At 43.3% G+C, this 12,997-nt stretch overlaps 4 protein-coding genes and 1 pseudogene across 4 annotated transcripts; all 5 read left to right on the plus strand.

Annotated features, from left to right (window-relative positions):
• Window positions 1-93: 93 nt before the first annotated feature.
• Window positions 94-2,239, plus strand: LOC135142841 (beta-galactosidase-1-like protein 2). Its single transcript, XM_064074616.1, has 2 exons — window positions 94-171; window positions 217-2,239. The coding sequence occupies exons 1-2, from the start codon at window positions 161-163 to the stop codon at window positions 2,165-2,167; spliced, it is 1,962 nt and encodes a 653-aa protein (XP_063930686.1). The 5' UTR covers window positions 94-160; the 3' UTR covers window positions 2,168-2,239.
• An 858-nt stretch (window positions 2,240-3,097) lies between these two features.
• On the plus strand, window positions 3,098-5,202 carry LOC135142842 (beta-galactosidase-1-like protein 3; annotated as a pseudogene).
• An 856-nt stretch (window positions 5,203-6,058) lies between these two features.
• Window positions 6,059-8,093, plus strand: LOC135142788 (beta-galactosidase-1-like protein 3). The gene is made up of 2 exons (XM_064074534.1): window positions 6,059-6,097; window positions 6,143-8,093. Exons 1-2 carry the CDS (start codon window positions 6,087-6,089, stop codon window positions 8,091-8,093), a joined length of 1,962 nt encoding a protein of 653 aa, XP_063930604.1. The 5' UTR covers window positions 6,059-6,086.
• A 321-nt stretch (window positions 8,094-8,414) lies between these two features.
• LOC135142789 (beta-galactosidase-1-like protein 3) lies at window positions 8,415-9,521 on the plus strand. The gene is made up of 2 exons (XM_064074535.1): window positions 8,415-9,267; window positions 9,346-9,521. The coding sequence occupies exons 1-2, from the start codon at window positions 8,415-8,417 to the stop codon at window positions 9,519-9,521; spliced, it is 1,029 nt and encodes a 342-aa protein (XP_063930605.1).
• Window positions 9,522-9,800: 279 nt separating this feature from the next.
• Window positions 9,801-12,304, plus strand: LOC135142790 (beta-galactosidase-1-like protein 2). Its single transcript, XM_064074536.1, is given in 3 exon segments — window positions 9,801-9,954; window positions 10,343-10,699; window positions 10,702-12,304. Coding segments are annotated over 3 exon segments (2,094 nt in total). The 3' UTR covers window positions 12,285-12,304.
• The last annotated feature ends 693 nt before the right edge of the window (window positions 12,305-12,997 follow it).

Here is a 12,997-nt window from a genome sequence, read left to right on the forward strand (position 1 = left end):
TTATTGACAATCTCTAATTAATAACTCATTGGAATGGAAATCTTTATCGTTTGAAAAACTCAAAATCTCCACTCAAGATAGCGCTATATAAAAACCCCACCATAACTTAAACACGCACTTAACCGTTGACAGTCGCGAACTAATCAGGTTAAAATACAAAATGGGGCGAAAGTAAGTACACAAACAACACAAAAACAACTAATATAAAATTTCAAGTGTCCTAGCTTTCCATCTACTGCTCGTCTTGGCCGCGTGCGCCGCCGACTTACCAACCGTCTACGAGTACTACACGGGTGATGGCATCACATCTGGTCTTGGCGTGGATCAACCACATTTCACCCTCAATGGCAAAGAAATTTTCATTTATAGCGGAGGAATGCACTACTTCCGCGTTCCACCCCAACACTGGAGGGACCGTCTTCGGAAACTTCGAGCCGCGGGTCTAAACACTGTTGAAACCTACGTGGCTTGGAATATCCACGAACCCAAAAGCGGTGTCTACGAGTTCGGGGAATCTGGAACCGAGTTACAAGATTTTGGGAATATTGGACAGTTCTTGTCGATTGCGCAGGAAGAGGATTTGTTGGTTATACTGCGTCCGGGACCTTTTATTTGCGCGGAGTGGGAATGGGGCGGTTTTCCTAGTTGGTTGCTTCGGGAGAATATGAGAGTTAGAACCTCCGACGAGACGTACATGAAGTACGTGGAACGGTACTTCAACCAGTTGTTGCCGGTTCTTGCCGAGTACCAATTCACGAACGGAGGTCCCGTTATAGCGTTCCAAGTGGAAAATGAGTATGGGTATGCCGACGGTGATAAGGTGTACCTTCAACAACTGGTGGATTTGATGCGAAACAACGGTATTGTAGAGTTGTTGGTTACGTCAGACGGTGCTAGCAGTGGTACTAGAGGTAGTCTCCCCGGGGTTTTATTCCAAACTGTCAATTTTGGTTCCGATCCGACTGCTTCTTTCGGTGTCCTTGAACAACTCCAACCCGGGCAGCCTCTAATGTGTATGGAATTTTACCCAGGATGGTTTGACCATTGGTCTGAGGGTCATCACACCACTGACACTAGTGTCTTCAGATCGAACTACGAAGCCACTGTGTCTTATCCAGGATCGGTCAACTTGTACATGTTCCACGGTGGTACCAACTGGGGATTCTTGAATGGAGCTAACAACGGACCTGGTGATAATTCTGCGTTCCAACCGACCACAACCAGTTATGACTACGACGCGCCTCTTTCAGAAGCTGGTGACTATACCCCTAAATACGATATACTTAGGGAATTGGTGGCGCAGTATAATCCGGTCAAAACACTAACTCCGGATCCGCCTGAGTTGGTCGAGAGAGAAGTGTACCCAACTTTGGCACTTGATGGTCAACTCATTTTCAATGATATTCTGGCGAGGTCGAACGACCCTGTGACAAGTGACACGACACTATCGATGGAGCAACTGCCAATAAACGACGACTCTGGTCAAAGTTATGGCTACATAACCTATCGTCAAGAAAATATAGATATTGCAGCTGGTACCACGTTGACTATTACAGGTCATGTTCGTGATACCGTCATGATTTTGATAAATGGGGTTCTGATTTCAAATCGTTTGACCAATAGTGACGATTTCAACGATTTTGGTTACTGGAGGATGGAAAATTCCACTATTACTCTAACCACGGAGGATTTGACAGGCGCCACTTTAGACATCGTCATTGAGAACTTCGGCCGTGTCAACTATGGTAATCTGTACCAACAATTTAAAGGACTGACACAAGACAATCGTGTTTATTTGAACGACCAGGAGTTGACCTCGTGGGTGATTTATCCCATGCAGTTCCACAAAGACTGGATAAACGGTATCACTGATTGGAATCCTGTGGATCTAGATTACGGGCCTGCATTCTATAAAGCAACTTTGACTCTGGAGGAATCTGAAGATGGCTACAGGGATACTTTTATTGACATGAGCGCGTGGAACAAGGGAGTGGTAATAGTGAACGGGTTTGTTCTGGGACGGCACGTTTTCCTTGGTCCCCAACAAACACTATACTTACCAGGTCCGTTCCTACAAGCAGGAGACAACGAAATAATCATCTTTGAACAATTCCAACCCGCAGCTGAAGTGAAATTTTCCAAAGATGCTATATTTAGTAACCCGTAACAATTTGTTGTCAATTTATCCATTATGTGTAATCTTGAAGTATTATTTCAATAAACAAACGATATCAATCTATTTATCACCTCCACTCAAGATAATTTAGCACAAAAAATTTAAATCACATTTACCTAACGACTGTTGAAGTGCGAACAATCTTGTTGAAAACCAAAATGGAAACAAAACAGACGCAAATTCAACTACTACTCTTTCTTAAGTACCTTAGTCTTCCAGTTCTTTCTCGCTTTCGCCTCTTGCGCCGACCCACCAAGTCTGTACGAGTATTACACTTCCGGACTCTCCGTGGACCAACCTTTCTTCACCCTCAATGGCAAAAACATCTCCATTGGAATTCAAAAAGTCATTTAACAATGAGTTAGGTGGTTGGAATTCTGTGTAAGATGGTGATCTACCGAAAGGACCAGGGTTGTATAAGGCCACGTTGACCCTCAGTGAAGATGTTACTGATAATTTCCTTGATATGAATGAGTGGGACAAGGGCTTGGTGATAGTCAATGGGTTTGTTCCTGGCAAGTATGGCTTCATTGGTCCCCAACAGACCCTACACCTACCAAGACCTTTCCTCCAGCCTGGAAACAACGAAATAATCACATTCAAACACTTCAAACCCGCAGGTGCCGTAATTTCTCCAAAGATACGACTTTCAAACCACCTTAAAAATTGTCAGGAAATTGTTTGTGTATTTTTCTTATTTGTTAGTAATCACTCAAGATAAACACAGTTAGCAACAAACCAGTATTAAACAATATGACCTTACTTCCTTTTTATTTATTTTTTTATTTTGTTGACAATCTCTAATTAATAACTCACTGGAAAAAAAATCTTTATCGTCTGAAAAACTCAAAATCATCACTCAAGATAGTCCTATATATAACAACCCCAGCATTACTTAAACACACACTTAACTGTTGACAGTCACTAACTAATCTGGTTAAAACACAAAATGGGGCGAAAGTAAGTACACAAACAACGCAAAAACAACTAATGTAAAATTTCAAGTGTCCTAGCTTTCCATCTACTGCTCGCCTTGGCCTCGTGCGCCGCCGACTTACCAACCGTCTACGAGTACTACACGGGTGATGGAATCACGTCCGGGCTAGGGGTAGACCAACCCCACTTCACCCTCAACGGCAAAGAAATTTTCATTTATAGTGGAGCAATACACTACTTCCGCGTTCCACCCCAACTCTGGAGGGACCGTCTTCGGAAACTTCGAGCCGCGGGTCTAAACACTGTCGAAACCTACGTAGCTTGGAATATCCACGAACCCAGAAGCGGTGTCTACGAGTTCGGGGAATCTGGAACCGATTTGCAAGATTTTGGGAATATTGGGAGGTTCTTGTCGATTGCGCAGGAAGAGGATTTGTTGGTTATATTACGTCCGGGACCTTTTATTTGCGCAGAGTGGGAATGGGGGGGTTTTCCTAGTTGGTTGCTTCGGGAGAGTATGAGAGTTAGAACCTCCGACGAAACATACATGAAGTACGTGGAGCGGTATTTTAACCAGTTGTTGCCGGTTCTTGCCGAGTACCAGTTCACGAACGGAGGTTCCGTTATAGCGTTCCAGGTGGAAAATGAGTATGGGTATGCCGACGGTGATAAGGTGTACCTTCAACAACTGGTGGATTTGATGCGAAACAACGGTATTGTAGAGTTGTTGGTTACGGCGGATGGTGCTAGCACTGGTACTAGTGGTAGTCTCCCCGGAGTTTTATTCCAAACTGCCAATTTTGGCTCCGAAACGAATGTTTCGTTCGGCATTCTTGAACAACTCCAACCCGGCCAACCTCTAATGTGTATGGAATTTTACCCGGGATGGCCTGACCATTTGACTGAGAATCACCACGTCTATGACCCTAGTATCTTCAGAGCGAACTACGAAGCCACTGTGTCTTATCCAGGCTCGGTCAACGTGTACGTGTTCCACGGGGGTACCAACTGGGGTTTCTTGAATGGAGCTAACAACGGACCGGGTGATAATTCCGGGTTCCAACCGATCACGACCAGTTATGACTACGACGCCCCTCTTTCAGAAGCTGGTGACTATACCCCCAAATACGATGTACTTAGGGAATTGGTGGCGCAGTATAATCCGGTCAAAACACTAACTCCGGATCCGCCTGAGTTGGTCGAGAGAGAAGTGTACCCAACTTTGAATCTCGATGGTCAACTGATTTTCAACGATATTCTTTCGAGGTTGATTGAGCCTATTACAAGTGACACAACACTATCGATGGAGCAGCTGCCCATAAACGACGACTCTGGTCAAAGTTATGGCTACATAACCTATCGTCAAGAAAATATAGATATTGCAGCTGGTTCCACGCTGACTATTACAGGTCATGTTCGTGATACCGTCATGGTTTTGATAAACGGCGTTTTGATTTCAAATCGTTTGACCAGTAGTGACAATTTGAACGATTTTGGTTACTGGAGGATGGCAGATTCCACTATTACTCTAACCACGGAAGATTTGACAGGCGTCACTTTGGACATCGTCATTGAGAATTTCGGGCGTGTCAACTTTGGTAATTTGTACCAACAATTCAAGGGACTGACACAGGATAATCGTGTCTATTTGAACGACCAGGAATTGACCTCGTGGATGATTTATCCCTTGCAGTTCAACAAAGACTGGATAAACGGTATCACTGATTGGAATCCTGTGGATCTTGATTTCGGGCCTGCATTTTATAAAGCAACTTTGACTCTGGAGTAATCTGAAGATGATTACAGGGATACTTTTATTGACATGAGCGCGTGGAACAAGGGGGTGGTAATAGTGAACGGGTTTGTTTTGGGACGACACGTCTTCATTGGTCCCCAACAAACACTATACTTACCAGGTCCGTTCCTACAAGCAGGAGACAACGAAATAATCATCTTCGAACAATTCCAACCCGCAGCTGAAGTGAAATTTTCCAAAGATGCCATATTTAGTAACCCGTAAGAGTTTGTTGTCAATTTCTCCATTATATGTAATTTTGTAGTATCATTTCAATAAACAAACGATATCAACCTATTTATCTATTAATCACCTCCACTCAAGATAATTTAGCACAAAAAATATAAATCACTTTGACCTTTCGACTGTTGAAGTGCGAACAATCTTGTTGAAAACCAAAATGGAAACAAAACAGACGCAAATTCAACTACTACTCTTTCTTAAGTACCTTAGTCTTCCAGTTCTTTCTCGCTTTCGCCTCATGCGCTGACCCACCAAGTCTGTAGGAGTATTATACATCCGACGGAAACACCTCCGAACTCTCCGTGGACCAACCTTTCTTCACCCTCAATGGCAAAAACATCACCATTGGAATTCAAAAAGTCATTTAACAATGAGTTAGGTGGTTGGAATTCTGTGTAAGATGGTGATCTACCGAAAGGACCAGGGTTGTATAAGGCCACGTTGACCCTCAGTGAAGATGTTACTGATAATTTCCTTGATATGAATGAGTGGGACACGGGCTTTGTGATAGTCAATGGGTTTGTTCCTGGCAAGTATGCCTTCATTGGTCCCCAACAGACCCTACACCTACCAGGACCTTTCCTCCAGCCTGGAAACAACGAAATAATCACATTCGAACACTTCAAACCCGCAGGTGCCCTAATTTCTCCAAAGATACGACTTTCAAAACACCTTAAAAATTGTCAGGAAATTGTTTGTGTATTTTTCTTGTTTGTTAGTAATCACTCAAGATAAACACAGTTAGCAACAAACCTGTATTAAACAATATGACCTTATGCCCCTTTTATTTATTTTTTTATTTGGAATAAAAATCTTTATCATCTGAAAAACTCAAAATCATCACTCAAAAGATAGTCATATATATAACAACCCCAGCATTACTTAAACACACACTTAACCGTTGACAGTCACTAACTAATCTGGTTAAAACACAAAATGGGGCGAAAGTAAGTACACAAACAACGCAAAAACAACTAATGTAAAATTTCAAGTGTCCTAGCTTTCCATCTACTGCTCGCCTTGGCCTCGTGCGCCGCCGACTTACCAACCGTCTACGAGTACTACACGGGTGATGGCATCACGTCCGGGCTAGGGGTAGACCAACCCCACTTCACCCTCAATGGCAAAGAAATTTTCATTTATAGTGGAGCAATACACTACTTCCGCGTTCCACCCCAACTCTGGAGGGACCGTCTTCGGAAACTTCGAGCCGCGGGTCTAAACACTGTTGAAACCTACGTAGCTTGGAATATTCACGAACCCAGAAGCGGTGTCTACGAGTTCGGGGAATCTGGAACCGATTTGCAAGATTTTGGGAATATTGGGAGGTTCTTGTCGATTGCGCAGGAAGAGGATTTGTTGGTTATATTACGTCCGGGACCTTTTATTTGCGCAGAGTGGGAATGGGGGGGGTTTCCTAGTTGGTTGCTTCGGGAGAGTATGAGAGTTAGAACCTCCGACGAAACATACATGAAGTACGTGGAGCGGTATTTTAACCAGTTGTTGCCGGTTCTTGCCGAGTACCAGTTCACGAACGGAGGTTCCGTTATAGCGTTCCAGGTGGAAAATGAGTATGGGTATGCCGACGGTGATAAGGTGTACCTTCAACAACTGGTGGATTTGATGCGAAACAACGGTATTGTAGAGTTGTTGGTTACGGCGGATGGTGCTAGCACTGGTACTAGTGGTAGTCTCCCCGGAGTTTTATTCCAAACTGCCAATTTTGGCTCCGAAACGAATGTTTCGTTCGGCATTCTTGAACAACTCCAACCCGGCCAACCTCTAATGTGTATGGAATTTTACCCGGGATGGCCTGACCATTTGACTGAGAATCACCACGTCTATGACCCTAGTATCTTCAGAGCGAACTACGAAGCCACTGTGTCTTATCCAGGCTCGGTCAACGTGTACGTGTTCCACGGGGGTACCAACTGGGGTTTCTTGAATGGAGCTAACAACGGACCGGGTGATAATTCCGGGTTCCAACCGATCACGACCAGTTATGACTACGACGCCCCTCTTTCAGAAGCTGGTGACTATACCCCCAAATACGATGTACTTAGGGAATTGGTGGCGCAGTATAATCCGGTCAAAACACTAACTCCGGATCCGCCTGAGTTGGTCGAGAGAGAAGTGTACCCAACTTTGAATCTCGATGGTCAACTGATTTTCAACGATATTCTTTCGAGGTTGATTGAGCCTATTACAAGTGACACAACACTATCGATGGAGCAGCTGCCCATAAACGACGACTCTGGTCAAAGTTATGGCTACATAACCTATCGTCAAGAAAATATAGATATTGCAGCTGGTTCCACGCTGACTATTACAGGTCATGTTCGTGATACCGTCATGGTTTTGATAAACGGCGTTTTGATTTCAAATCGTTTGACCAGTAGTGACAATTTGAACGATTTTGGTTACTGGAGGATGGCAGATTCCACTATTACTCTAACCACGGAAGATTTGACAGGCGTCACTTTGGACATCGTCATTGAGAATTTCGGGCGTGTCAACTTTGGTAATTTGTACCAACAATTCAAGGGACTGACACAGGATAATCGTGTCTATTTGAACGACCAGGAATTGACCTCGTGGATGATTTATCCCTTGCAGTTCAACAAAGACTGGATAAACGGTATCACTGATTGGAATCCTGTGGATCTTGATTTCGGGCCTGCATTTTATAAAGCAACTTTGACTCTGGAGGAATCTGAAGATGATTACAGGGATACTTTTATTGACATGAGCGCGTGGAACAAGGGGGTGGTAATAGTGAACGGGTTTGTTTTGGGACGACACGTCTTCATTGGTCCCCAACAAACACTATACTTACCAGGTCCGTTCCTACAAGCAGGAGACAACGAAATAATCATCTTCGAACAATTCCAACCCGCAGCTGAAGTGAAATTTTCCAAAGATGCTATATTTAGTAATGCGTAAGAGATTGTTGTCAATTTCTCTATTATAAGTAATTTTGAAGTATTATTTCAATAAACAAACGATATCAATCTATTTATCACCTCCACTCAAGATAATTTAGCACAAAAAAAAAAATCAAACATATTGACCTATCGACTGCTGAAGTGCGAAACCGTCGTTTCTTCACCCTCTATTGTGGTGAAATTAACTATTTCCGCATCCCTCCACAGTACTGAAGAGACCGTTAACGCAAATTACGAACCTCTGGTTTAAACACCGTGGCAACCTCTACGAACCCAGAAATGGTTCTTGGCGGCTGCTCAAGAAGAAGATTTGTTGGTAATGCCACGTTCAGCACCGTACTTTTTTGCCGAAGGGGAATCGGGAGGTTTTCCCAGTTGGTTGCTTAAATACGAAAATCTCAATGTGAGAATTTCCGAGGAGACGTTCATGAGGTACGTGGGGCGGTACTTGAGCACGTTGTTGTCGATTCTTGCAAAGTACCAATTTACAAATGGAGGTCCGATTGTTGCGTTTCAAGTCGAAAATGAGTGTGGGAGTAGTCCGACAAATGATAAAGTGTATCTTCAACAGTTGTATGACATTTTCAAACACTATGGAATCGTGGAGTTGCTAGTGACTGCTGATAGTCCGAAGAGAGGAACTGCGGGTACTCTTCCAGGACTTTTGTTCCAGACTGCGAATTATGAATCATATCCAGTCGAGCTATTAGGGGCACTTGAAGAAATGCAACCCGGAGAACCTCTAATGGCGATGGAGTTTTACTCAGGGTGGTTCGACCACTGGTCGGAAAGTCACCATACCAAGTCTGACGGTTCGGTTAGACGAGATTACGAAGCGACTTTGACGTATCCTGCGTCGGTTAATTTATATATGCTCCACGGTGGTACCTACTGGGGTGTTTTGAATGGTGCAACCATCGGGCCTGGGGATAACTCAGGACTTGCTCCAACCACGTCCAGTTACGACTACAACGCACCATTGACTGAAGATGGCGACTATACCAGCAAGTACGACATGATTAAAGGGTTAATAGAACAGTGCAACCCAATACAAACCCTGACACCGGAACTACCTGTACTAATCGAGCGTCAAACCCATCCAGCGGTACCAATTAAGAGTCAACTAAGTCTAAACGACATTCTTTCTAAATTTGACGATTCTATACCAAGTAGTACCACTCGGTCCATATAGCAGCTGCCCATAAATGATAACTCTGGCCAAAGTTATGAGTACCTCATTTATCCCCAAGGTTTGAGCTTTTCGGCGGACTCTACTTTGATCTTCACGGGTCACATTCGGGACACCGTGATGATTCTAATAGACGGGATTTTAATATCAAACCCGTTGACAAGCAGTGACGATTTGAACAACTTTGGTTACTGGAGGTTAGACAATTCAACAATTACTTTAACCAAGTATCCCTGATTTAATCGAAGTTACTTTAGACATCGTCATCGAGAACTGGGAGCGTGCTAATGGTGGCCTGTTTTACCATCAACTTAAGGGGCTCGTGGACGAGAACCATGTCTTCTTGAACGATCAAGAATTAACTTCCTGGTTGATTTATTCCTTGTAATTCAAAAAGTCGTTTAATAATGAGCTAAGTGGTTGGAAATCTGTGGAAGATGGTGATTTACCAAAGGACCAGGGTTGTATAAGACTACATTGACCCTCGGTGAAGATATTACTGATACTTTCTTTGATATGAGTGAGTGGGACAAGGGTTTGGTGATAGTCAATGTGTTTCTTCTTGGCAAGTATGCCTTCATTGGTCCCCAACAGACCCTATACCTACCAGGTCCTTTCCTCCAGCTTGACAACAACGAAATAATCATATTTGAACACTTCAGACCCGCAGGTGCGATGAAGTTCTCAAAAAATACGATTTTCAATACACTTTAAAAATTGTCAAGAAATTGTTTGTGTATTTTTCTTGTTTGTTATTAATCACTCAAGATAAACACAGTTAGTAACAAATCTGTAATAAACGATATGACCTTATTTCCTCGTTATTTATTTTTTTTTGTTGACAATCTCTAATTCATAACTCACTGGAATAAAAATCTTTATCGTCTGAAAAACTCAAAATCATCACTCAAGATTGTGCTATATAACAACCCCAGCATTACTTAAACACACACTTAACCGTTGACAGTCATAACTAATCTGGTTAAAACTCAAAATGGGGCGAAAGTAAGTACACAAACAACACAAAAACAACTAATGTAAAATTTCAAGTGTCCTAGCTTTCCATCTACTGCTCGCCTTGGCCTCGTGCGCCGCCGACTTACCAACCGTCTACGAGTACTACACCGGTGATGGAGTCACCTCTGGACTTTCCGTGGACCAACCCCACTTCACCCTCAATGGCAAAGAAATTTTCATTTATAGTGGAGGAATGCACTACTTCCGCGTTCCACCCCAGCTCTGGAGGGATCGTCTTCGGAAACTTCGAGCCGCGGGTCTAAACACTGTTGAAACGTACGTAGCTTGGAATATACACGAACCCAAAAGCGGTGTCTACGAGTTCGGGGAATCTGGAACCGAGTTGCAAGATTTTGGGAATATTGGGAGGTTCTTGTCGATTGCGCAGGAAGAGGATTTGTTGTTATACTACGTCCGGGACCTTTTATTTGCGCAGAGTGGGAATGGGGAGGTTTTCCTAGTTGGTTGCTTCGGGAGAGTATGAGAGTTAGAACCTCCGACGAAACATACATGAAGTACGTGGAAAGGTACTTTAACCAGTTGTTGCCGGTTCTTGCTGAATACCAATTCACGAACGGAGGTTCCGTTATAGCGTTCCAAGTGGAAAATGAGTATGGGTATGCCGACGGTGATAAGGTGTACCTTCAACAACTGGTAGATTTGATGCGAAACAACGGTATTGTAGAGTTGTTGGTTACGGCGGATGGTGCTAGCACTGGTACTAGTGGTAGTCTCCCTGGTGTTTTATTCCAAACTGCCAATTTTGGTTCCGACCCGGCTGCTTCCTTCGGCGTACTTGAACAACTCCAACCCGGCCAACCTCTAATGTGCATGGAATTTTACCCGGGATGGCTTGACCATTGGTCTGAGAGTCACCACACCACTGATCCTAGTGTCTTCAGATCGAACTACGAAGCCACTGTGTCTTATCCAGGGTCGGTCAACTTGTACATGTTCCACGGTGGTACCAACTGGGGTTTCTTGAATGGAGCTAACAACGGGCCTGGTGATAATTCCGGATTCCAACCCACCACGACCAGTTATGACTACGACGCCCCTCTTTCAGAAGCTGGTGACTATACTCCTAAATACGATATACTTAGAGAACTACTGGCCCAGTATAATCCGGTCAAAACACTAACTCCCGATCCGCCTGAGTTGGTCGAGAGAGAAGTGTACCCAACTTTGGCACTCGATGGTCAACTGACTTTCAATGATATTCTTTCGAGGTCGATTGACCCTATAACAAGTGACACGACACTATCGATGGAGCAGCTGCCCATAAACGACGACTCTGGTCAAAGTTATGGCTACATAACCTATCGTCAAGAAAATATAGATATTGCAGCTGGTTCCACGTTGACTATCACAAGTCATGTTCGTGATACCGTCATGATTTTGATAAACGGAGTTTTGATTTCAAATCGTTTGACCAGTAGTGACAATTTGAACGATTTTGGTTACTGGAGGATGGAAGACTCCACTATTACTCTAACCACGGAGGATTTGACAGGCGTCACTTTGGACATCGTTATTGAGAATTTCGGGCGTGTCAACTTTGGTAATCTGTACCAACAATTTAAAGGACTGACACAGGACAATCGTGTCTATTTGAACGACCAGGAATTGACCTCGTGGCTGATTTATCCCTTGCAGTTCAACAAAGACTGGATAAACGGTATCACTGATTGGAATCCTGTGGATCTAGATTTCGGGCCTGTATTTTATAATGCAACTTTGTCTCTGGAGGAATCTGAAGATGGTTACAGGGATACTTTTATTGACATGAGCGCGTGGAACAAGGGAGTGGTAATAGTGAACGGGTTTGTTCTGGGACGGTACGTCTTCATTGGTCCCCAACAAACACTGTACTTGCCAGGTCCTTTCCTACAAGCAGGAGACAACGAAATAATCATCTTCGAACAATTCCAACCCGCAGCTGAAGTGAAATTTTCCAAAGATGCCATATTTAGTAACCCGTAAGAGTTTGTTGTCAATTTCTCCATTATATGTATTTTTGAAGTACATATTATTTCAATAAACAAACGATATCATTCTATTTATCATCTGCACTCAAGATAATTTAGCACAAAAAAATTCAAACACATTTACCTATCGACTGTTGAAGTGTGAACAATCTTGTTGAAACCCAAAATGGAAACAAAACAGACGCAAATTCAATTACTAAGTACTCTCTCTTAAGTACCTTAGTCTTCCAGTTCTTTCTCGCTTTCGCCTCATGCGCCGACCCACCAAGTATGTACGAATATTACACATCTGACGGAAACACCTCGGAATCTAACTTTCTTCACACTCAATGGCAAAAACTTCACCCTTGGAATTCAAAAAGTCGTTTAATAATGAGCTAAGTGGTTGGAATTCTGAGCAAGATGGTGATCTACCAAAAGGACCAGGGTTGTATAAGGCCACGTTGATCCACATTGAAGATATTACTGATACTTTCGTTGATATGAGTGAATGGGACAAGGGTTTGGTGATAGTCAATGGGTTTGTTCTTGGCAAGTATGCCTTCATTGGTCCTCAACAGACCCTATACCTACCAGGACCTTTCCTCCAGCCTGGAAACAACGAAATAATTATATTTGAACACTTCAAACCCGCAGGTGCCGTAAGTTCTCTAAAGATACGATTTTCAATACACCTTAAAAATTGTCAAGAATTTGTTTGTGTACGTT

The sequence above is a fragment of the Zophobas morio genome, unplaced genomic scaffold, assembly GCF_036711695.1.
Source record: "Zophobas morio isolate AGI-343-1 ecotype UQ-CSIRO unplaced genomic scaffold, CSIRO_AGI_Zmor_V1 ptg000054l, whole genome shotgun sequence".
Lineage (NCBI taxonomy): Eukaryota > Metazoa > Arthropoda > Insecta > Coleoptera > Tenebrionidae > Zophobas > Zophobas morio.

Excerpts from the sequence above, each read along its gene's own strand:
- LOC135142789 (XM_064074535.1), top strand. The coding sequence starts at position 8,415 with ATGCCACGTTCAGCACCGTACTTTTTTGCCGAAGGGGAATCGGGAGGT. Across the intron at positions 9,268-9,345 it reads TGACGATTCTATACCAAGTA|GTTTGAGCTTTTCGGCGGAC; the intron begins GTACCACTCGGT and ends TTTATCCCCAAG.